Genomic DNA, 26,681 nt, shown 5'->3' on the forward strand with positions numbered 1-26,681 from the left:
CTACTGGTTCTCTGCTTCCTTCACCTCCAGGGAGCCCTCCAAGTTGCCTCCTCCCATGTAGATAGTGAAGGAAGACCTCAGATCCTTCCTGCCACATTTAACTCCTCTCCTGGTAGTTTTCAGAACCACCATTTCAAGGTAATTTTGAGTTAATAGCAATTTAATTTCTTTCTTTAACACCAGTCAGACCCGAAAGGAAGGCTCTACTCTCTACCTAATTCTATCTCTTCTTGATGAAAGGCAGTTGCCAGCTAAGAGTGTTCCTTCCATTGGTTCTCTGCTAAGCCTTTTTTTTTTTTTTTAAAGCGGGGAGAAGTGGAGGAAGAGAGAAGTAAGGGGCGACTGGAAACACAAGAGCAGATGGGAGAGTCTTGTCGTGACGGTGTTAGGAACGGGCGGAGGGGTGAGAATGGCATGAGGTAGCGGGACGAGTAACTGAAAAGGGCGCCAGGAATGGTGACGAAGGATGCTGATTGTTAAAGCCATTCACCAGCTGGAATCAACATCGGAGTAAACATGGAAATAATCAAGAAGGAAGTGGACAGAAAAACAGGGGAACGCAGACAGGAAAGTTGGAAATGAAGAGAAGTCATCCTCTCTGAGGCAGCAAACGGCAGCAGAAAAGTGAATGGTGCAGGCATCAGGGAGATTTGGTCCCGGCAGAAAGAATGTGGACCCAGAGATGGCCCAAAACACTGGTGGAGGAAGATTTGGGGACTGCAATTCACTTCCAGTGCTTCAGTTCAGCATCATGGGAAGAGCAGTCCTTAAACTGAAAAGGAAGGAGGATGAGTTAACACAACCAACATGAGGGAGAGTTTCAGGAGTTGAATGTGAGATCAATAAAAGAAATGTTGAACGGCAACAAGAGCCTTGGTCAATTTGGTGTGACTTTGTGGTAGCCCGGTTGACCAGGACCTTGCAGCCAATCTGAGAAATGGAAGGTAAGGATACCAAAGTCAGGCATAATTAGCATGACATAAGCCTAACTGGAAAGGATGGGCCAGAGTAAGGCAAACAGCACTGAAATGGTGAATTATGGGATTCCAGCTGGGTCAGAAAGTCAAGAGAGGGATAAGGTATAAATGACTAGAAGAAGATCAGTACATGGAGGCAGATCCCATCACAAGAATGGGCAGCCATAGGAGGCTATGAGAAAAATAAGGCAGAAACAGTCATAGAAAGCAAGTTCCAATTCAAGATCCTCAGAAAGAAGTCATTTCTAAATATTTTATTTATTTTTGAGAGTGTGCAAGTGGGGGAAGGGCAGAAGAGGGGGACAGAGGATCCAAAGCAGGCTCCGCATGGACAGTGGTGAGCCTGATGTGGGGCTTTAAGTCATGAACCATGAGATCATGACCTGAGCCAAAGTCATATGTTTAACCGACTGAGCCACTTAGGCGCCCCACGAAGTTATTTCTAACTAATAGCATTCAAGGCATTCAAGACATACTGAATGCATGCCCTAAGGGCAAGGACTTGCTCCAAGGGCTTGCTCCAAGAAGAGAAGTTGCATGCCACTGATCTTTGAGGAAGTCTGAGGTGTATTAAGCTAAAAAACATCTAAGCAATTGTTTGTGTTGCTGTTAAGAAGCATTAGCGTGTAAAATGCTAAGGAAGAGGAAATATAAGGCAATGTCTTACTCTCTGACCCAGATGGAAGGGTGTTGGAAATTTTTAGAGACCACCGAGAGGTATACTAAGTGATGCTGTGAACAACACAGAAGAGGGGACAGATCTAGAAATAATGAAGAAGGGCTGAGGCAAAGTGACTCTCCTTCCTCCGTTGGGTAGAACATGACAGGAAAAGTGAGACCTTCTTTGAAGAAGTCCACAAGAGATGCGGTAGACCCAGACACTCACTTGGCCACTGCCCAAGGTTGACATATATATTTTTTACTTGCCGTGATGTGTGAAGGAGAAGATTTGGATGCTGAGGCTTTAATGGACCCCAAATATGATGTTCTGCAGGAAAATCTCTGGAGAAGATCTGACTTCTTGTCATACACTTGTGTCCAGAGTAGATGGTGACAAGCCAATCTAGGGTCCCTCGAAGTCTCTCGGGGTTCTCTCCCCCTCCTGCTCACTATCTGTCTCGGTCTCTGCCTCCTTTATTTCTAGCTCTTTCTCACTTTTCAGGAAAGATTGAAGCTTCTCCACTAGTATGACCAAATATACCTTGTTAGGTCATAGAGTTTGGTGCTTGTTTCAGCTAAGTCCCCGGCTAAGCGCTTGCTTTCCACAGCTGCCTTCGTACAGATTGGGATGTACCCTTCAGGAGAAGTATACATTAGTTCACTTTCACGGAACATTAAATTTCTTTACAAATTGTCAAAACTATCAGTGTTAAATTTGTTAACGTGAACATGGTTTTATTGTATTGAAGGTGGCCTCTACCAACAGACAACTGATTTACTCTAAAACAAAATACAGACTTCAGCCATAGGAAGTTGCATTACATAATCTGTTCTCCCATTTTCACTGTATTTCTTTGAGAATTCGACCCCACTTTCAGGAGAGGACAAAATCATGCTTCATGTTCTTTTTTTTCCCCCTACACATTGTTTCAGAGATTAAAGGATTTAGTTTTTCCTCAGACATTGTATGCAAATTTCTTTTCTGATTCTTTTATGATATTTTTCTTCCTCCCTCCCCCTCTCTCTTTCCTTCTTCTTTCCTTCCCTTCCCTTCCCTTTCTCTTTCTTCCTCTCTTTCTCCCTCTCCTTCTCTCTTTCTTTCTTTCTCTCCCTCTCTTTTTCTTTCCCTCCCTCCCTTTCTTTCTTTCTTTCTTTCTTTCTTTCTTTCTTTCTTTCTTTCTTTCTTTCTTTCTTTCTTTCTTTCTTTCCCCTCCCTCCCCTCTCCTTTCCTTCCTTCTTTTCTTTCCTTCTTTCCTTCCTTCCTTCTTTTCTTTCCTTCTTTTCTTCTTCCCTTCCTTCCTTCCTTCCTTCCTTCCTTCCTTCCTTCCTTCCTTCCTTCTTTCATCCTTCTTCTCTTTGTGCCCAGTTGGTACCAAGCTACATGCTAGGTATTAAGGTAAGTGCTAAGTGTTAAGGTTCTATGCCTATGGACGCCCTGCTACTCTTTTCTCAAACCCTCATTCTAAAGAAACCTTTCACATGAAAGTCCAATCCAGGGCTATCTTCCAGTATAAAATTCCAGAATGCTCACTTAGGAATACCTTCCTTAAAACACGGTGTTCGTTCCAAACTTTTCCATGATCTATTCCAGTATGTCAACAGCAGGTAAAGTCCTCTCTACCATGCTTATTCAAGGCATCTCTCATTTGGTTTTGACTGGCTTTAATATCAACCTTACAAAATCATCTTCTAAACCATATTTCTTCTTTTCAAACATGGACTCCTTAAGATTTCAAAATATTTCATGAGTGCCTGGGTGGCTTAGTCAGTCAGTTAAGTGTCCAAACCCCAGTTTTGGCTCAGGTCATGATCTCAAGGTTTGTGGGTTTGGGCTCCACATCGGGCTCTGCACTGATGGAGTGGAGCCTGCTTGGGATTCTCTCTCCCTCTCTCTCTGCCCCTCCCCTGCTTGCTCTCACTGTCTTTCTCAAAAAAAAAAAAAATTTTTTTTAAATATTTTTAAAATAATTCAAAATATTTCAGTTTCCCCCTTTAAATGGTCACAGTCCTGTTTGTCACTTCCTTAAAAAAAAAATACACTATACAACTTCCTTTGCCAAAAGGTCTTTGTCTTTCTTGTCTCTGACTTTGTTTCCTCAACTGCCATGCAGAACCATTTTGAGTAAGTAAGCTCTTTAAGCTCTCCCTGTCTTTGTACTTTGGACTCTCTTCATTTGTCACCATCCACAGGAAATCAGTAAAATCTTTACAGTGATGCCACTTCCCTTCCCCTTGCCCCAAGTGGCCCTTGTGTTCTCCTCATGGGTAACTGAACTCCGCTTTGATCATTTTAGTGGGCTTCACTCACTCTAATGTCCTGAGACAGCTTGTCTCTCAGCTCTCCATTGTCTGGCTGTGTCCTGATTTTTCCATGTTTGAATGGAATGCTCTGAGAACATGCACGTGCCCGTGTGCACCCACACACAACTGAAATGTCCCTTGGCCCCAGTGATGTCTATGGTTAGGTCACTCTCTTTTCATCTAATCTAGTTGTTAAGGTCCTTTTTTCAGTTTGTTTCTAGACCAAGAAAGTAACCACATATAAAACACTATGATATGAATGAAGAGCCATTTAGGTCTATCTTTCTCCTGGTCGGCTGTTATGACATGAACGTTTCCAGAAAATCCTAGGAATTGGATGAAATCTAAACCCAAGTACCTGGATGCCTTTCAGCACTGAGGGGACTCTCAGGGACCAAGTGGCATTGTTTGGTCTGTTCATTTTAAACCACTTTCCTACTACAGGGAATAAGATGATGAGAAGGAACTTTATAATAACCTACTTTTCTCTCCTGATTTCTAGGGAAAAAATATTTTAAAGCCTAAAATCTACTTGGTATATCTAACTCCTTATTTCTTTCTTTGCCTCTTCATGAATAAAAAAGTATAATTAGTCATCATCCTCTACACAGAAATATTTTACATGCTGTTATTTTGTCTTTTTAAATTTCTACCAAACACTGAAAAGGTGGTTTGGTGCAACAACTATTGAAATATGTGAATAATTTTCTTAAAGTCATGTTTTTAACTATTATTTCATTTTATTATGAAATTCTAAAGTATATGATAAATAAATTTCAATGAATAATTTTTAAGTTCTGAAAATTCATCAAGCTACAATGGAACTAGAATGTCATACCTTGGGGTATATCCCAGTTACCTATTTATTTGCTGATTGGCATTGGTTAAATCTTTCTGAATGTTAATGTTATCACCTGCAAAATGTAGTAGTGACTACATTGGAATGGGTATGATAAAAAATTAAGTAAGGTGATGGGTGGCAAGGACCTAATGTAGTGTTGTTGGCCCTTAGAATAAATGTTCCCTTCCTAACAGATCCTAAATACGATGCATAGTTCACCTAACCCTACCTTCTGCTTTGTGGCATCTTATTCAAGACCATGGTGAAAATGGGCCAGGAGGGGAAACATCGCTCATCCTTGACTCATGCTTATTATTCTCATTTCTATCTCCAAGTTTTCACTCCTTTCTGGAAACTGTCTTAACACCCCTAAAAGTCATTTTGACTTTTCAAATCTTGTTATTCCTGAAGAACTAAGTAAGCCATATCTCCTCCAGGAGCTCAACTCTTCCTGGCTGTATGGACTGCTCATTGTTCTCACTTTTCATAATGTTTAGAGCTTATACCACATAATCTGTCACTTAAGGATGTGCTTTCTTATATTCTGAGAGTATTTCGTGTAGATATAACTATTATCTTCAACTAAGTTAAAATTTTCCAGGGAGGAAAAAAGGCTCAGTCAGTTAAGCGTCCACTTTGGCTCAGGCCATGATTTGGTTGTTGATAGAGTTTGAGCCCCATGTGGGGCTCTGTGCTGACAGCTTGGAGCCTGGATCCTGGATCCTGCTTTCGATTCCATGTCCCCCTCTCACTCTGCCCCTGCCCCGCTTCTACTCTGTCTCTCTCTCAAAAATAAATAAACATCTAAAAAGTTGAAAAAAAAAATTCCAGGGAGAAAAAAAGACTATCCTTTTCCTATTTTCTATATTCATTACTTAGTAATATACTGAGTATAATGTACTGGATGTATAGTACCTCAAATAGCTTCCATCATATAACAAATCTATTAATTACCAGGGTTGAAACTATTTGAGTACATGTGTTTTTCAAACACTAAATAGGGATACATTTGTTTATCCTTGTATGGATTCATTCTTCTTTTATTATATTGTCATTTTATATGTATATTTCAAGAATAAATTTTTTTTGCTTTAAAAATAAACTCCTAGGGGTGCCTGGGTGGCTCAGTCAATTAAACAACCAACTTTCACTCAGATCATGATCTTGCAGTCCGTGAGTTCGAGCCCCATGTCGGGCTCTGTTCTAACAGCTCAGAGCCTGGAGCCTGCTTTGGATTCTGTGTCCTTCTCTCTCTGCCCCTCTTCGCTCACACACACACACACTCCCTCTCTCTCTCTCAAAAAGAAATAAACATTAAAAATTTTAAAAATTAAAATAAAAATAAACTTCTAGTGCCAGGCAATTTGGTCAAGGGTAGGGAAGCAATCAGTGTCTTTAGAAAACAAATTACTGAACACTATCTATAGACATTTGTCCTTTGAGCTCATGTGCATTTTCTAACACCATCCTGGATTCTCTTAGGACTTATGACAAATTGTAACTATTAATAAATAAAGTGCTGTAAGATGTGAGATTCAACCATTCAAGAGATGATCTCTTCAGAATGGAGAATAAAATGTTGAAAGTCTAAATTATTTGTAAATGACCTGCTTCAGGACTCAGGGCACTTGAGTGAGTTCTGTGACTTCTGTATGTTTTTTATAGAACTGTGGGTAAATCACTTAACAACCTATGTGGCCAAAGATTCTTCCTTATGAAATAAAAACACTAACACTTGCTATGCTGGTCTCTTAATGTTTTCATTAAAACCCAAACTTGGTAAAAGATGTAAAAATACTTTGAAAAACTTAGAACACTGAGCAGATATATGGTAGTCTTTTGATTTTGCTTTGGTTGGAAACAGAATTATGCTTTTGAAAGGAATTTCTTGGAAACAGAATTATGCTTTTGAAAGGAATTTTTAGATGATAAAAAGACATCACATCGCATTAAATGTTATCAATAGTTTTCCAAAGGAAACTATTCAGTTGTTTGGTCTACCAACTTGTCAAGCACCTGGAGGTTTCCAAAAAGAGTTATTTAAATCTTTATCATAGCAATTTTTTTTTCTGAATAGTTTTATGATACCTGGTAAATTCAATGGAAAAATTTCCATTTAAACTGGTTATTTGATGATATGCCAAGTGTACACAGCTTTGAAAGTTGCCCAAATCTCTAGGCCAGTTTTCTGAAGATGCATATCTTTTCAAGTGAAGAATCATTAACAAATGGAAAATAATGTAATAGGTTTTTTTTCACTAGACTAGGGCTTGGGACTCAGACACTGAAGCCACTTGTAGTTAGGTATTGCCCCTCCACCACGATATATGCTGGGTTTTGAAGCTTGGATGTTACTAAGTAGAATTTGAAAGTGCCCTCTGTACCTCACTCCCCAGCTCCTATATCTTATACTGTCTTAAGTAACTGCAGTAGAACATTCTTTGAAGGTGGAAGACAACCAGAATCCTGACTCCTTTTTGAGATGTATACATATAATTCCATGTTGGATATGCTGAAGTAGCTTTGATTTAGGCAAATTTCAGAAATGCACAAGGAATTATTTGGAGGGAAAAAACACTAAAAACTAGAGACAAGGACCTGATTATGTACTTGGATTTCCTCAGCAGGACAGAAGAGAGTGGAGTAGGGTTGGTGATCATATTTCTAGGCTAATAGAATCCAACCTATTGCATGACTCGGCCATTCTGAATACACTGCTGCGCTTTGGAGAAATGGCTGCATATATGTGACTTAAAAACTTTATGTTTTAAGTGCTCTAATCAGTGGTATGCTGGTAAATTTTTCGTAATTGGCTCTCTGGAATAACAAATGCATGTATGCACATAAATACATATGTTTATGATAAGTTTTACTAATATAAAGGATATATGGCATATAATTTTAAGATAACAAAATATATGATAATTCTTTATCATAAATTCCATACAATCATTATATTCTCACAGAATGCTTTCACTATGAATGAGTGAAATCAAAACAAAGATATATTTTGGAATTTCACTCAAATGTCAAAGATGTGAGCAACTTCTTAGTTGAACTGGACAATCATTTTTAAATACTGAAAGAGTATTATCTTGAGATTTTGTGTTATTCACATCACAATTGCTATAAAGACGCATTTTTAAAGTTTAATCTGCATTATAAACATTTTTTATCACTTTCTTACATATAGACAATAAGCAGAGCAATAAATGATTCATAGCATTTCTGTAATCAAATTCCCTCAACCACAGTTGGTTTTCATAACTAGATCATAATATTCCTGAAATTCTAACAATCAGCACTCACTGTTTCTAGCATGCCATTGTCTATAATTTTTTGCAGCTAAGGCAGTTTTACTATAAGAAGCCTACACCTGAGTATGAGATAGGGGAGGCAAATATGCCAAAAGAAACCTTTTGCCTTGGTTGAATTGGCTGGAAATTTGTATCAGCCCAGTGGTCAATGAAAGTATGGACAATTCATGCCTTGGGCCTGTTGCATGGCTATCGGTGACATCCGACATGCAACTTCATCTGTAACTAGGTAGTGCCAAACCCACCAATAATGGCAAGATCGTCAACATCAGTAAGCAAGGCTTTCTGGAAGGCTGTTCTGTTCAAAGCCCAATCTTTATTTATTTAATTTTTTTTTTTTTTTTTTTTTTTTTGAGAGAGAGAGACTGACAGCGCGAACAGGGGAGGGTCAGGGAGAGAGCAAGACACAGAATCAAAAGCAGGCTCCAGGCTCTGAGCTAGCTGTCACCACAGAGCCCGACACAGGGCTTGAACCCACGAACCGTGAGATCATGACCTGAGCCGAAGTCAGATGCTTAACCGACTGAGCCACCAAGGCGCCCCCAAAGCCCAATCTTTAGAAGTGCGTCTAAATTCCTGTTCTCCCAGTATAAGGATCAATGGAATTTTGAGTAATTTTTTGAGTAATTGTTAAAAGTATTTAAATACAGAAACCTCAGGAAGAAGTCTAATCTTACGTGACTGACCTCAAGTCATTTCACTGTGAACATTAAAAGATGGTACGACCTTCTTTTCTCATCTCTCCGCTGTGATGCCTGGTTATCTGTGGCAGTACTGTTAGAGGACTATAGAGGCTTTAACACCTAACACAAACCTACAGTGAAGCTTGGAAATACTCATTTTTGAAAATGACCACACAGTGGCTCAGTCGGTTGAGCATCTACTCCTGGTTCCAGTTCTGGTCATGATGTCATAGTTCATGAGTTCGAGCCCCACTTCCAGCTTTGCACTGCGAGTTCCGATTCTCTCTTTCCCTTTCTCTGCCCCTCCCTTGCTTGCATGTTCTCTCTCTCTTAAAATTAATAAACTTTTTAAAAAGTGACCACAGAGACAAGTCTCAAACATTTATGATTTTATTCATGGACAGTAAGGGGTACATTAAATCAATAGATGAATAAAGCATTCCTTGATGGCTAAATTAAAATGTGAGCATGAAGACTTCTCAAAATTAGCATTATATGGGATGGTGAGAAAGGATTATACATGATAAAATGAAAAATGTTTATATTTAATTAGTCTTGACATGATGTAGACAAATACTGTACTTCTAAGAACAAGGTAAGTGGAATACTGAGGAGTAATAAATGACACATGAATTCTGTTCCCCCTTCTTCTGCCAAAGCTTCTCTCATCAAGTGGACTTATTTTGTCGTGGGCTATACAAGTAAAATGAGAGTGGGGTAAAAATATAAGTCATTCATAGCTTCACAGTTCTGAATTGAGCCTGCATAATTCAGTGGCACATTTGAGGGGTTTTGTTCAAACGCTAATTTCTTTTGCTCCCCAAAGAGCAGAACAAGCTTCACCATCCTTAAAAATATATTAAAGATCAAGCTTTAGAAAATTTCTCTGAATTCATCTATTTACCGGCTGGCTAGACTGATAAAAATATAAGCAGTATAAGACCAAATAAAAAGCAAAATACACTCAAGTGCCACTGTGAAAATACACAAGATTCCTGGTGTGTTTAGATCTCTCGATTCTTGTCCCAGCAAGCAGCATCTCAATGCAGGAGATTTTCTGAGTCACAGTCTGATTAAAAGAAAAAAAAAATTGGAAACCATGGTTATTATAAATTATAAAATATTATGTAACGTTAATAATTAACATTTATAAAATGTAAGTAAACTAACAATCCTACTGAGTGGCAACAGCATTAGCTCCATTTCACAGGTGAGAAAACGAATTAAGTAAGCTGGTTTGAAGTCCCACAGCTAGTTTGGGGCAGAACTAAAAAAAGAGCTGGTTTCCAAACCCAATTTCCTTTCCAAGAAACTAGATTGCCAGTTTTCCCAGTAATGGCGCATGCCCCCTAGCATTCCAAATCCCTGAGGAGTTGAATGGATATCTTTTGAGATGCTAAGCTTTTGGTGTCTGTGACTAATAAAAAGATGGGCATAATTTCCAGAACTCCCTGCAGAGAGGAATCACATGTCTGGTTCATCAGGCTGTGTTAAATGGAGCTTGTTGAAGAAATGGGTATTGCCCCTGATTTTAGGACCGCGCTGCTTTTTTTCTTGAAGAAGTGATGGTTGATGGTGTCTGAGTTGATTATTCCCTTTATAATCTCTCCACAGATTTAACTCCAGAAAAGATTAACGGAAGGAGGTGGGCAAGATTAACCTTTTCCACATATTTTATCCTGAGTTTTTCCCCATTTATGATTTTGTGTTATTCAGGGACTATTTTTCAATGAAACGAATACCATGTTCAGGGCAGTTTGGTTTCCCTGACCCAACTCATGTAGGATTCTATAAAACACAAAAATAATACATGGATTATAGCTTATTGGGACACTTTAAAATAAATGATAGCATCAAATCGTGTAGTATGTTCTTAAATATTATTAATTTTCTGACTACCTTATAAATTATAACTATCAACTCTTGAACAAGAATAAAAGAGGCTTTTTAAAAATGAATTTTTCTGGAGTGCCTGGGTGGCTCAGTTGGTTGAGCTTCTGACTTCATGACTTCATGACTCAGGTCATGATATCTCAGTCTGGGAGTTCGAGCCCCGCATTGGGCTCTGTGCTGACAGTTCAGAGCCTGTAGCCTACTTCAGATTCTGGGTCTCTCCCTCTCTCTCTGCCCCTCCTCTGCTCACACTCTGTCTCTTCTCTCTCAAAATAATAAATAAAAACATTTTTAAAAGATGAACTTCTCTTACCCTCATCTTAGTTGTATGAAACTCATCACTACCTAAGAGAAATTCGAAATTTTTAGCAAGGATTGAAGCAGTGTTAAACTCACAGGTGACCACTTGGCCACTCTTCTCAGTATATTAGTAGGCACAAAACCCTAAGTTGTTTTTGTTCAATATGGTGGCTTTTTTTTCTTTCTCAAATGGAGTCATTTAAAAAATGTACAGTCAAAAATAAAAGATAAGTGAAATAAATTTTAACAAATCAATAAATGAAAATATAAAGTGAATTGTATTTTAGTATATTATAGAACTCAGTGGCCCATCTTTCTCAACTCTGAAATAAAAGTAAGAAAATATTTGGGAGCAAAAAATAAAAAAAGGTCTTACGTGATATGGTGCAGAGTGTCTTTTTCACAATCAGCTTCAGATTTTAGTTTACAGGTCATGGCCTCACAGCAAGGATTGGAACATTTCTTTAAAGCACATAGACACAAAGTTGATTCAGCATTTCTTCCTATAGACTAGGTTCATACAATTTTAGTACAAGATGGCAAATAAATTTCACTTTTTAAACTAAATTACTCTGCTCTACAAATTACAGAGGAGATGACCAAAGAAATTTAATCATAGAAAAACATGTTTAGCCCAATGAAAACCACTTCTTAAGAGGACAAAAATAGAATTATCCAAGAATTACCACAAATAAATTTGGCTTAGCTGGTATTACATGTAAATTAATTTAAAACTTCAAGGGAGAATATTTCTACACTACTCAAACTATTTGAAGGAAGGGGAAAAAAATTCTTAAATTATTTTACTAAGCTTACATAATTCTGATAATGAGAGTTGGTAATGAATATTCACATGCACACACACATACACACACACACACATACACACCCTATTCTCATTTATGAATATAAGTACAAAAGCTTGAATAAAATATTGGCAAATCACCAGTTTATAATAATAATAACACCTTATTCTCATTTATGAATATAGTACAAAAGCTTGAATAAAATATTAGTAAATCACCAGTTTATAATATAATAACTCTATATTACAACTATGCAGGGGTTTTTTTTTCACCAAAAATACAAGGGTGTCTCAACTATATAGAATAAAGTAATATAATCCATTATATTAAGAGACTGACAGGAGAAAACAACTAATCTTGTGATAGATGGCAAAGATTAGAAAATAAAGATAATCTAGAAAGAAAGAAAGTCTATCTGACAAATAGCAAAAAAATATATCCAATAAAATAAACACGAAGACCTGGATTATTTATGGTCTATATTTTTTATGAAAATTCTGACAGATGCTATGAGATAAAGAAAAGATATGAAAGTGTAATAATAATTGGAAAGCATAAATCAAATTTTCATCATTTGTATGTAATAAAATATTTGAGCTGGTAAAAAAAATAGAGCATCAACTCTAAAAACATTGGATGAGTCACTAAGATAGCTTTTTAAGATAATAAAATAACATAAAACAGTAATAAATCACCTAATATAAAAAAGTAAGCAATACACATACTAAAAGCAAAAAGAAAAATAGAAAATACTTCAAAAAAAGCTTTCATAATAAAATAAGAGCCCTAAGAAGAACTTTATATTTAAGTCTCCTGAGAAACTCAAAAGGCAACTTGTCTAAAACAATAATACTGTGAAAGTGCTAGTGACCTTCAGAATGACACGTGAATTTCATGCATTTCAATCAGAATCTCAGTTCTATTTGTAGGAAAACTGACAAAATACCAAGAATTATATGGAAGAATGAACACTAAGAAATGACTACACAAATTCCACCCTCCAAAATGAACACATTTGGGGCGCCTGGGTGGCTCAGTCAGTTAACTGTCTGACTCTTGATTTAGGCTCAGGTCATGATCTCACGGTTTGTGAGTTCGAGCCTCACATCGGGCTCTGTGCTGACAGTGTGGAACCTGCTTGGGATTCTTTTTCTCTCCCTTTCTCTCTGCCTCCCCTGTTTGTGCTCTATAAATAAACTTTAAAAAAAATAAACACACTTGCTACTGAAGTGGCAAGTAAATATGTAGATCAAAACAGTAAAATAGCATATTAGATCATAGAAAATAAGGTTATTCACTAAAAAATACTATATAAAGTTTACATGATATTTTTTGGATAAGAAAGCAGCTATTGAAAAATTCAGTTGTTCGTAAGCTCGAACTCCCTAATTTTATTCAACTCCTAAAGAAGAAAATCAACACAATACGTAAATAATATAGGAGTTGGCTGATATACGTAAAGAATATTAGCTCTTTCACATCATATAAACAGTGTTTCTCTCTCTTTGTTTCGCTCTCTCTCATCTCTTTTCTGTGTGCACTGACTATACTCCATGTGCTGAAATTAGAAGCACCTAAGACTGTAAATGATTTCAATTGTCTTCCACCCAGACAGCCTTACTGGAGTGTAAGCAAGTGGGAATGAGATCAACTTAAACCTGAGATAAACTTACCATAGAGTACCAAAGTATTTGTAACATTTCATATCTCATCATAATTAAAAGAATATTTATTATATTCTTTGCAAATGACTAAGTTACACCATGACATCTTCTAATGGAATTCAACAGCTTAAAATGTCTGAATGAAGAGCGGAGGCATAGAGTGGTTATATGCCTTCACCATTGTCATGGAGCCTCTCAAAGTAATGAATTAATGTGGGGTTGTCACAGGCTTCATCCATTACTGGCTTTGTATCTTTGGAACGAGTTACTTAACTTTTCTGAGCCTCACCTCTCTACCTTGGGATAATAACAAAATTTATTCTGGAAGTTTGTTGTGAGTCATAACGGAGGGATGGTGTAAATAAAAGTTTACAAATAGCTTCAAATAGTAACTCAATGCTGCAGTCTTTAAAAAAGTAAAAGATGATCGCTAGGAACACAAAATGCTCTCTTAGAAACTTAGTGTGGGATTGCTGGCAAATATTCTATCAGAGACATTCTCTAGAGTACACGGATGCCTTATAGGGGTCAGGTTTTTAGAAAGATTAGCAGAATTATAGTAATTATCTCAGATATTTTATATTAACAGCCAATTCTCTACAGGTTTATGTGATCTTCTCTCCCCCACCCCCTTCTGTTTCATTTACTGCCTGGTTTATACACTGGCTTGTTGAGGGAAGTCCATCTCTCTCTCTGTGGAGAGAACTTACTTCTAGGTCTGTAATTGGTTTTGTTCAACAAATGATCAACCATGATGTTAGGTGATTTAAGAATTTCTGACTAATATATCTAGGAAAGATTGTAAATAACATGTTATAGTTAACGATTTACTTCTTTACATTGAACTTCATATAATAATCAAGTCATAAGTGTATCTTGGCTTCGTTTTTAATTTTTTTAAACATTTTTAAAAATTTATTTCTGAGAGAGAGTGAGAGAGAGAGAGAGAGACATGAGAAGGGGAGGGCGAGAGAGAGAGGGAGACAGAATCTGAAGCAGGCTCCAGGCTCTGAGCTGTCAACACAGAGATTGACACGGGGATNTAAATAAAAAAAAGAAACGTTTTTCAAAATAAGTATAAAGTCAGTGTTAAAAACACAAGCACAAGCCTACTTTTTTATTATGACGCCAAGCTTATCTTTAGAATTTCCAAAAGAACATTTTTAAAGAAGGAAAAGAAAACAGCATAATTCTCAGGCTGCAAAAACTCTATAATAAAATTTTAAACTGTGGATATTTTCATACCTTAGGAGGGCCACAGTCACAATCCTCTCCCACTTCCAGAAGTTGGTTCCCACACACTGGCTTTGTTATTATATTTTTAGGAATTGGTGCTTGCAGCAGGCACTTTGGGTTTTTTGATAAAATGTATCTCTCAAAATGTGAACGGCAGGATGTACTGAAATCCTTTGGGAATTTTGAGCTGTAACGAGAAGAAAAGTTATGATATATAGTGACATTCTGGCTTGTCTAACTACATCCCCTGGTTCAATGGAAATTCCAAATTCAGTATCTTTTTAGGACTGCACTATGTTATATGCAGAGGACAAAAGAGCATAAATACTATGCTAGTTGGAAAATTGTTTTCCGAGACACTAAGCTTGTAGAACTGGAAGAATTTAAACTCCTGTATGGATTCAGCACTCTCCTAAATGGCAGGAGTGATGAATGAACCACTTCTATGGATATATTCTCTTCCTATTCATGAACACATTCAAGAGAAAAGTATTTTTTTTCATTTTTCTATCCCAAGCCCTTGCAAATTTCCTGGCATTGGAAGATAATTAATAATAACATAAAAATGGATTGAGTGATTAGTTATGGGGATATATAAGAATGTTGTCGTCATCTTAATTAATATATTTTAAGAAAAATATTACTATTTAATAGAAGTTGGTACATCTTAATCCCCTTCACTTATTTGGCCCATCCCCCTCCCCTCCCCTTTCTGGCAACCACCAGTTTGTTCTCCGTATTTATGAGTATATTTCTGTTTTTGTCTGTTCATTAGCTTGTTCATTTGTTAATTTGTTCATTGGTTTGTTTTTTAACTTCCACTTATAAATAAAATAGTACAACATTCATCTTTTTCCTTGATTTATTTCACTTAGCACAATACCCTCTAGGTCCATTCATATTGACATGAATGGCAAGATTCCATTCTTCTTAATGACTGAGTAATATTTCATTATATAGGTATATAAATGCAGTGTGTGTGTGTGTGTGTGTGTGTGTGTATACATATTCTGTCGTATATACACACAAACTGCATTTTCTTAATCCATTCATTTGTTGATTGACATATGGGTTGCTTTCATATCTTGCCCATTAAACATTATTCTAAGTTAAAATAACATGGTTACCATACTCAAAATCTCTAACTTGACATATTTGGAAATCTGAAGTAATGAGTCCTGAGAAGCTAGTAAAACATGTGCATCAATAGGCTGGAGTGTGAATTAATGGAATTCATATTCCTTGATAAAAAAAATCTGTTCACTATATAGACTGCATCTGACTTCTTTAAGATTTAAGAAATATATATTTCTTCTCAAAGGTGACAAAGTCTCACCTCAGATATTGATTCATCACACAACTCCCTGAGGGACATTTGGTGTAATATGGAACATCAGGCATACCAAGGACATGACCCAACTCATGTGACATCACTCCTACAAGAGCCACACTATTCTTTTTCTTAGCCTGGAAAAAAAACAAAAACAAAACAAAACAAAAAAAACCCAGAAATATCTATTACTTAGTATATTCAGTTATTTAAAAAAAAAATAGTTTGACAGATGCAAAGTAATGAGTCAGTAAGCTCTTTTCCTTGCCATTGGCTATTGTAAAACATTGAATAACATTTGAACTGGTTGGCTTCTGTGAATCCAACCATCAGTTCAGTACTCAATAAATATTTGCTAAGCTAGTGAGGAGTTCTTGGTAAACCATGATTAAATTGAAGTAATTACGTTCTTCATAGGAAGTACTATACTACGTTTTCAAAGGCCTCCAAAAACAATTGCCAGAATGCTTGACATGGGTAGCATATGGCCAAATGACACCAAAATCCACCTTGACTCACCTCTCTGGCCATTGATACTGAAGATGATTAATTTGAAGTTGGCTCAGGCCACATAGGGCATCTGGGTGCCCTTTCTGTTCCAATTTCCTGTTTTTATTCCCTAATACCAACTAAAGAATGAGTACTTCCAGGAGGACCAGTCTAAGGAAATATTCTGTTTCCTAATCCAAGTTATCTTCAGTGTAATGACCTACCAGTAGTTTTATTTCTACTTTTATTTACCAACTCAGCAAACGTTCATTGTGCTAACTCTGTATAAGGCATTATTCTGGTTTATCATAGAGGATACAGAACCACGGGGAGCCTTACTATGAGTTTACCAACCTCAATAACGGCAACTGAAGATGGGGAGCACAAGGAATTCGAGGCTGCCATTCCTACATGTCGATTGTTGAAGCCAATTCCACTGTGTGAAAGTTACAGGCATATTGTCACAATGTAAGTCTTTGGAACCATTAGCTTTTGTCAATTATGTTTAGATTTCCTGTTTCTCTACTCTTTTCATATTCAGTAGGCCGCATAAAATCTTCTGCTACTCCATAGCATTATAATAATCACAGATGGTTATCCCACATCCAGGAGTCTATTTTAGAGACCTAACATGAGTCTCCAAATTCCTACTGATGAATTCCTAATGGGAGAACTTCAGGCTCCCTGACAAGGCTTGGGGAGATAAAATTGAACAGAAATCTCTGCCAAGAACCCTTCGGGATAACTATCCACTCTGCCTACATACACCTTGCCCTGGCTGGCATGTGCTCACCTGAGTAACTGTGCGTGGTCATGCGCCTTCATTTTCTCCAGGTTGGAATGATGCCAATTCAGAAAGTTGGTAAAGGTGACACCTGTTCTGGGTACCACCTTGATCTTATCAATGTCAGACCAGATTTCCATACCTACCAATGCCACTTGAATATCTATTGTATTATAGATCTGTGGGAAGAGCATTTTTTTTTTCATGAAAATGTCTACAATTTCTGTATTGTCTTAGATCTTTTGCTGACCACAAGTGATGGATAAGTGTATCCCATTTTGAAAATAGAAATCCTTGAAGTTGACTTTGCTACAGTATATGTGATTTTACCTTGCTGATCTTTGCCTGCTAAATCTCCCAAAACTGCTGACGTTTAGCCACTGTGACCCTCCCAACTATTTCTTGGGTGAAAACTCCTTTGGTGAAGCCCCAGGTTTCTAAGTGGAAACACACATTCACAGGACAAATATCTTACCACATTGAGTAGGTTCATCACATCAAACAAAAAGCTTCTTATCAAAGTTAGATTCCCCTTATATATGTTATACTGTAAAATACAAAATGCAAACATTACTAAAAAATAAAGTTGATGTGGCTCAAGATTTAACATTTGAAGAAAAATTACAAATTTCAACATCAGTAAATGCGTATTCATTCATGTCTAACTTATATAACACTCTGTGCTTCAACAAATTCTTTTTAAATGTAAGAATTCTTCAGTAAGGAAAAGAGGAGGCATTTGTATATATTTCAGGGTTCTCATTTCTAAGAGTGAAGAGATCAAATGAACAATTTCAATGTTCTAACCAACTCAATATTATTAAAATTTGATTAGAAGGTGATATTTGCTAAGTTAGAATCACAGATCCTAGTGTTTTTGTAAATATAATTTATAAATTGTATATAGTTTTGTATCTGTTTTATATTTAATAATGGAGTGAGAATTTTAAAAATATTAAAACAACCCATTCTTTAAATTTTTCATTATTTTTCATTAAATTTTTCATTTCATTATTATTCTTCAAATTTAAATTATTAATTTCTTGTAGCTATCTAGTATTAAGTATGCTTCCAATACCTGAGTATACTGAAAGCAGGTGGACATTAAAGTGGGTAGGTAAGTGAGAACTAGTGCCGACAAGGCAGGTAGAAAAGGCATGACAATCAGGTGGACAGGGTCTGTGTTTTCAGCTAGAATAGCTTATTGTTTGGGTTCACTGGATAAGAAATCTTAACAGTTGACTTAACTGCCCCAGAAGCACCCATATTTTGTACTCACAAAGGTATTATCCAGCACCAAAAAGAGATCAATGTATTTCTTAGCCTGAAGAAAGTCTTCTTGCTTTACAAAGAGTAAAATAACATCATTAATAATCATGTTTATCCTAAAAGACTGGATAAAGTTACAATAAGATTTTTTTTAAACCAGGGGGAAATTTGGTAAAAGAATTGGTAAATGAATTATAGCCTTTACCCATCCCAGTAACTGTTGAACACAATGGTATGTCATATATCGTTGCTGAGACCGTGGAAAAAAGGATGACATAGGAAAGCTACACTTACCTCTGGGTTACTGAGTGACCTAGAGGTTCGAATATGGCCGTGTTTCCTGCCAACATTTCTTACACCACATGTGTGATTAGCCAGGTCAAGATCTTCTTGGCTATAGGTGATGACAGCATGTTCTTCTTGGTCTGTACTTTTCAGAGGCTTTATCATATATCTTCGGTCATGATATGTGAAGTGTCCTCTGTGAAATACAAAGAATCATATTTCAAGATTCTCTGCCACAACAGTCACAATACTGACCAGAATGGAGTACAACTCTCCCTAAATCCTAAGTTCACAGGGACAGTTTTCATTCAGAGGTCTTCCAGCTAACTTTCGTTAACTTAAATTATAACTCATACTTGTCAAGAATAAAATGAGGGTTATATTATTTACTAAACAATTCTAAACAAGGATTGCTAAGATGAAGCTATCCCAAAGAATTTGAAATTTGTATCAGAAGCTCAATGAATATTTGTCCCTAGTTTATTTACACACTTAGCAAATATTTCTTGGAAAACTCTGAAGAATATAATGGAGGATAGAGTAAAGGAGGATTGAGATACTAAGAACCCCAGAGAAGAGAAAAAATGATGAGCAAATCAGCCAGAGGAACAGGTTGGTACTAATAGTAGCTTAGAGAATTTTACTTTTTAGTAAGAAAATCAATTCAGAAACATAAAGTGAATTCATATGATGGAGTGTTACAGCTACAGCATAGATAGTCATTAAACATTACATCTATGAAGGGATTTCATGATATGGGAAAATGCTTATGATATCACACAATGAAGATATATGTCTATAGGCCAAAGGCTGCAAACATGACAAAGTGTTAATGATAATGTCACTTATGAGCACAATTTTACAGTGGCTATTTTTTTTATTTGTGCTTTCTTTCACTTCCCAAACTCCTCCTAATTGCCAAGAATTATCTTTGTAAACAGAAATGTCACACACACAAGTCTGTGTGTGCACACACACACTCTCAAAACTATGTTAAACATAATTTTAACAGATTATAAAATGATTGCAAGAGTGATACCTTATTCTTCATGTTAATAGCATTTTACCCATGCAGGAGATTTTACCAAGATAGGAAGACACAATGTCTAGGAAGACTCAATTCAGTGCAATAGAACGGTGCTTGCTGTCTAATATTTTTGCAAATGGCTCTCACCTCAACCCATTACAAGTACTAATGCTGGCAACAGAATCCTTTTCATTTAGTATGTGTCCTTTATAGTGGCAGTGTTCCTAAAGTCGAAAAAAGAAATACATATTTTTTTAACTGTCAGAATAAATGTATCACAGTTGTGGTGAAAGCTGTTATTTTGAATACGTAGGAAAATTCTTCAAATAGTGGCAGTGGCCAGACCGGTTCCCAGACACAGAGACAGTGAAAACTTCAGAGATTTTTATGAACTTCTCTACTACTCACCCTGCAAACTCCATCTTTGATGGCTGGGCTGTCTTTCTGGAACTCATTGCACAAAAGAAAAGTCCAGGGAGTATGAACCTAAGCGAGCTCATGGTGAACTTGGACACTGCATCTGAGACGTGGCCAGCCCCCCTGGGTTCAAGAATGTTTCCAAAGAGCACTCAGGTTTGAGGACCAACTTTTGAGAGTTTGGCTTCCCTGGGCTGAGTGCTTAAGATACTATTTGTCACCTGTATATAAAATGAGGTACCCATTTTTCTAGATACCAAGGTCCTCAAGAAGCCATGCTACCACTCCTGAGCCCCTCATATTAGTTTGTCCAACTCATCATTTTAATTGGTGGGTTAGTGGAATCCCTTTACCAGCATCAAAACCACAGAGAATCTGTCCATAACTAGAGATTCAGACACAGTCAGTACTCCATATGGGCAAAATAGGGGGTCACTTAATGTAGAAGGAGCCAACAAGCCATTGAGGAAACTCTTATTCAAAATAAAGTGACTGACCTCAGGGTCTGAAATTCCATCTGTGCTTTTCTTGCATTTGGAAGAAACTTTGTCATCATAAACATTTTCTTGTAGAGGATTTGGAAAAAGTACCAAATTCAGATAATATCAGCCATTCACATTTGAGAATGGATTAATTTAAATCTTAGCAAAAATCCAGATATCCATGAAATGAGAGTTTTGATGTGAGAAGGGAACAAAGAGCAATTGTGTGACAGAAGTTTTGTCTTTTTATAGGTACGTAAATGTTTTGGGGTGCCCAAGGAGAGCAGCTCTGAGAAACTCATTTAGATTCTTAATACTCCATGACTGGGTCTTTCTGTATTCTCTCCCTGCTCTTCCCTTGGCATTGATTTTGTATGTTTGACATCTAGGCTTTGGCATTATCTATAGTATGGTAGTTTAACAAGATATAACCTTATATTCATTAAGTAATTGATATCCCATTTCTGACCTGAGGATACATGCATGTATTGTTCAAAAAGAGTAAATAGCTATATGACTTTTCAAGTACCTACTGGGGAAAATATTTCTAACCTTTTGATAAGATGGTCTAAGGGAAAGTGGACTTGTAGTTGTTTCTACAAATATACTACTTGGAAGCCTCCTACTATATCCTTACCTTTTAAAAAAGCCAACTCTGATTTTTTCATTTGTTCTCATTGGTCATAGATGGGTACCTTTCCTCCTAGTCTTTCAATTTCTTTTTAATTGTCCATGCATCTATACATCTTACAACATAAGTAGCAGATCCCAGAAAGTGTCCCAGAATGCAGTCAGAACCTACCATGTTCTGAGGGCTTGTCGTGATTTCCTCCCCTGTGGATGAGTAATATGTTTCAGTGTAGTCTGGCCCCAAGAGATGTCTGCAAAGTTCAAAGAGTTGCATGATACACTGAAAGTGGTAATAAGGGCTAATGTTCCTCACATAATCTTCAGCACAAAAAGAATGATTGTGTCTACGATGAGAAAGCAGACGTTCTGACCCACTGATCCTTTTCTGACATTGGAACTCTGCTGCTGAAGCAAATCAAAGCCTCAGTTATACCCACTAGGTCCAAGGGAAGAAATGCCCCCAGATACTTTTCAACTGCAAATTCTCTGTCCTCAGATGGGTTATTTTTGGATTCTTCACACCAAGGACACAGTCTCCACAGGGTCTCTGAAGGGTTCTGGGTCACAAATAGGCATAAAAGTCCATTGTTTTCAGGGAGAAGTTTACTGACAAATGTAGGACTTGATAGAGCCCCGTCCCCAGGGACCTATCTCAAGGCTGTATGCCCTGAATAACCCTTACATATGTTCTTTATTTTTTTGAGAGAGAGGGAGTGCTAGAAGGGGAGGGGGCAGAGAGAGAGAGAGAGAGAAATCTCGAGCAGGCTTCACGTTCAGCTCAGAGACTGAGGTGGGGCTTGATCCCATTACACTGGGATCATGACCTGAGCTGAAATCAAGAGTCAACACTCAACTGACTGAGCCACCCAGGCGTCCCACATATGTTCTTATAAAAGTAATGGGAAGTCACATAAAAAATTTGAGTTTATCTGGGTAGAAAAGATTTTCGGTAAATCAGGAGAGGTATGAAGGAAGAAAGGCATTTATCTTTGGGTCCTCTCTTTGCTTTTTTACTTTGCATGTAATTTCCTCAGAAAGCATCAACCTTCTTAGATAACATTAGCACAGTCTAGTAACATCTAAAACTCAACATACTTACTTCATATCTTCTATCTCAAATCACACTAAATAGAGTCTTAAGAAGGTGTATTTTTCCACATTCTCTTCACATAATCTATTGGTTAGACTCAAGAAGTACAACTTACTTGCTTTTTTGTAGGTGAAGAACAACTTCTTCTCCATTTAATGTAATCTGATACTGAAGTTCAGGTTCATATCTTTCCTAAAAATATTTAATAATAAAATGATATCAATTTATATTTCTGATATCAATTATCTTTCTGGTATAAAAATTATATCAATTTATATTATATTATATTAAATGATACATGTAATATTTATAGAAGAATAATTACAAATGTATGTAGGATAAAATAGTTCTTTTATGTATTCAAAATATATAAAATGAAACATAAATTGTACATTAAGATGGATTTACAAAAATTTCAATAATGTAGTAATAGTGATAAGTAATACACTTATTCAATATATTCAATAATATTCAATATTATTATTATTATTAAAAGATATTCAATATTTTCCACAGATTAACTAGTTCTATGATGTAAGATAGGGAGTTATTATTTGCCCTACTCTACAGTTTTCTGTCCTGTGTATCCTAATTGATCACTAATGATATAATAATAAGGCACATATTTTTATTACTTTAAAACCAAACCAAATATACTAAAGGAAACCAACTAAAAACCTACTAAGAACTAAATAAAGTAAAAATTATTTAAAAAGTAAAAGTTGTAAATATTTCCAACAATGTAATAGTCAGTTAATATCTTTAATAAATTAAATTTTTTAAATTAATTAATTTGTTTTTAAGAGAGAAAGAGAGAGAGTGAGAGAGAGAGAATGAATCAGTGGAGGGGCAGAGAGAGAGACAGGGAGAGAGAGAATCCCAAGCAAGCTCTGCACTGCCAACATAGAGCCTGATACAGGGCTAGAACTCAAGAACCGTGAGATCATAACCTGAGAGCCAAAACCAAGAGTCTGATGCTTAACTGACTGAGCCACCCAGGAGCCCTTCTTTAATAAATTTTATAAATCGTACCACTTAATGAGATAATGTTGAGTTCTCCATCACAGACAAGATGACCACGGAAAAAGTGATTCAGTGGGGCAGGAGGTGAGTGGGGGGCGGGGGGANTTCCTATGCTCTCTCCCTATCCTCTAAACATGGAGAGATGTCCAACCCACTTTATTCTTTCTGAGTAAGTGAACCAGCTAACTCCCTTCCTACAGCTTAATTGTAAAATCATTCTGAGAAATCCAGCATTTTTTCCTGGACAAAGGGTGGCTGTGGATATGGGCTTCAAGAGTAAACTATTAGACATCGCTTCTATGAGTAAAAAGGCTCTTTATTGGTTCTTTGTAAAATCCTGGAGTCATTCACATTGCTTACCTCTTTGCCATTCTCTGTCTGGTTGTCTTGTATCTTCCTTGTGTGTAAAATGTGTAGTTTTTTAGGGCGAACTACTTCATAGAGCTCTAATTCAGGTGTTTGCTTTATTGCCATTGCTAGAGAGAAAGAAAGATAATATTGATATAACACAGTTAAAAGTCTTTGGTTTTGTTTTGGTTTGGGTTGGTTGGTTTTGCTGAAATGGTAGAGAAGACTGAATTCCCGTCCAGAAAGTAAACATTAAGAGAAACAAGTTACTCCTTCCTCCTTATCAGCTTTGATAACAAAGAATTTTTCTTTTGCTCTATCTACCTATTCTGGAAAGATAGGGCAATTTCTTGGATGATCTCCAATATGTGGGAGATTACGGGAGCCAGGAATCCTTCCCTGTAGTCTAGTTCCCTCCTTTTCTCTACTCTAGTCTACTCTAATTCAAAATTGTGGAATTTTCTCTCAGTGTTCTCAGAGATCTCTTTTTTCTTTCTATGTCTTTTTTCTTTGTGACGAAATCTCAGACTCTCCCTTCCAAAGATCAAATTTTTATACACATATAATACTTCATTCTTAGGGAAGACCCTATTGACCGCTATTTTATTTCAAGGTGTAACAATAAACCATTCTGTTCTTTGTCTCATAGCATTTACCCTCAAGACTCCAGATTTCACAGAGAGACAGAATTTTTGTTATCTCTGCTGAAGCAGTTTTAAAGCATCAGATAGCGAGTAGGAAAACCAGATAGCAAGTAGCCTAAGTGGACTAAATGTCCTTCTTGATACACTTGGTATAACATTACATAGACCATTTCCTATTTTGCTTACATATAGTAGGGAAAGAACTGATATTGGAGCCAGAAGATGTGGTCTTAAGTTCTAGCTAAATGACCTTATAAAAGCTATTTTTCTTTCCTATCGGTTTACTTATCTAAAAATGGAGGCCCGTGTAAACATTGAATGACATAAAATATATAAAATAATGTAGTGCCACTCTAGGAAGGTGGCAGGTATGCCTTATCTACTTTTTATTTTAATTGTTCCATATAGGGTCAGTCTTGTTTTTAAATGCTCCCATTTTCAAAGATAAATGTCTGTACTTGGAGACAATTTCCCACTGACAGACAGGGTGACCTTGGGAACTCCAAGCAGTTTTACACCTGGCTCATGTGAAGAACTGGAAGGAAACTTGTCAAGCAAAAATTTTCTCCTAGCCAGCCCCAAAGAGCTGCTATGATGCTATCCAAGAAAAGATTCATTACATAGGAAAACAGAAAATTTATAAATTTATTACTAGAAGTTTTTCTTTTATTGATGGAGAATATGAACCCAATTAGTGTAAAGAGTTGTGGGATTCAGATTAGAGTAAATTTTAACTAGATTTTAGTCTTAACCCTATTATAAATGTTCAGTTGTCCAATTAATTTTAATTTTGCTTAATACTACAATTATGTCTAATTTGATGCTAATTTTACTTAAGAGTCATCCATCTTGACACAGTTTCTGGTCAAATCGTGTCTTGATAAATGATTTTCTCCTTATGAGGTAGAAAATATCTATGTTATTCAAGATAACATTGGAGATGGTGAGGAAATTCTTGATGGCTGGTCTGGAAGTTAATTCTCTGGTGCCATTTGGGATGTGTGTTTTAGAAAATAAAATTATAGATCTGGTAGCATTATTGAATTAAAGGTAAGTTTCAGGTACATCCTAATTAAATTATTATATCAATCACAACACCTTGACTATGAGGACGGAGTATACTGAAATTAAATAAATATGCAAAAATGCAGTGATCGATGGGTCAGATGAGCATGTTACTTTCTCAAGAGCACTTTAAAATTCACTAAGTAATTCGACTCTTGTATAAAATATCATGGTGCTTACCTTGAGTTTGAGTGATGAGCCAGAGGACAGAAAGTAGGACGAAAGACATGTCGCCTCCTGCAGGTAGCTGAGAAGTCCCACACTGCATGAAACTGTCCAGTTTTATCTTCCCCTACTTCTCTTTACACACTGGGAAAAAACCAAAAAAGCACAAAACCTCAAGTACTGTCTGTGAGATTGGGGAATGTTTCCTAATGGTTTTGGGAAATTGTCAAAAATTGCAGTGACATGATCATGAGAAGGTTCCTCATTTGTGAGAGGTGTTTATGTCTGTGGTTACAGCTTGTTAAGGAATTTACATCGGGACAGCTGCTTGGCTCTCATGCTCCTAGAGTGGTGGGAAAGAACTCACTGAGAGGGGATGCCTGTGTACATATTTGCATATTCACCAAACCATCACAACTGCCATTCATTAGCCTTATAGAAATTGACCTACAAATTTAGAAAACATACTAGTGGTCCATACATATTTTAAGAAATTGGCACAGAGGACACAGAATCTATATAGCAAGGATTAGGCTAAGTCTTACAATCTCTGTCCTTTAGTCTCCTTATTTGTGAAAATGGATAATAACAATATCTACCTAAAGCTTCTTCTAAAATTTGTATGAAGTAATGCTCACACATGTGCATGCACACATATACATGAAAGACTTTAAGGAAAGGTGCAAATGTAAATTCTCTTGACAGTGTTAGACTCAACCAAATTATACCACCTATGAAGTACACTCAGAGCATACTATGAGTTCTAGTGAAGAAAAATTACAATATATTTCTGATTACAAAAACAATGCATTTTCATGGTCGCAAATATCAAGAGAATATCGAAGAAAAAATCTGATCACCCAATGGCTCATTCTCAGGAAAGGGCTTCTGTTCATATTGTGGCATTTTTAGTCCTTTTCTATGTACTAATGAAAGGAAAGAAATAAAAGAAAGT

The 26,681-nt window shown here is 36.6% G+C and overlaps 1 protein-coding gene across 1 annotated transcript; it reads right to left on the reverse strand.

The window, feature by feature from the left end:
* On the reverse strand, nt 1-25,829 carry ADAMDEC1 (ADAM like decysin 1). Its single transcript, XM_077780104.1, has 15 exons — nt 25,742-25,829; nt 23,865-23,980; nt 22,597-22,673; nt 21,564-21,642; nt 20,010-20,086; nt 18,845-19,031; nt 18,561-18,623; nt 17,757-17,828; nt 17,291-17,460; nt 16,852-16,933; nt 16,015-16,145; nt 14,688-14,865; nt 11,349-11,434; nt 2,179-2,319; nt 1-109 (listed from the first exon to the last, which is right to left on the reverse strand). Exons 1-15 carry the CDS (start codon nt 25,827-25,829, stop codon nt 1-3), a joined length of 1,656 nt encoding a protein of 551 aa, XP_077636230.1.
* Nucleotides 25,830-26,681: the final 852 nt, after the last annotated feature.

The sequence above is a fragment of the Crocuta crocuta genome, unplaced genomic scaffold (assembly GCF_008692635.1).
Source record: "Crocuta crocuta isolate KB4526 unplaced genomic scaffold, BGI_CrCroc_1.0 scaffold395, whole genome shotgun sequence".
NCBI classification, from domain to species: Eukaryota; Metazoa; Chordata; class Mammalia; order Carnivora; family Hyaenidae; genus Crocuta; species Crocuta crocuta.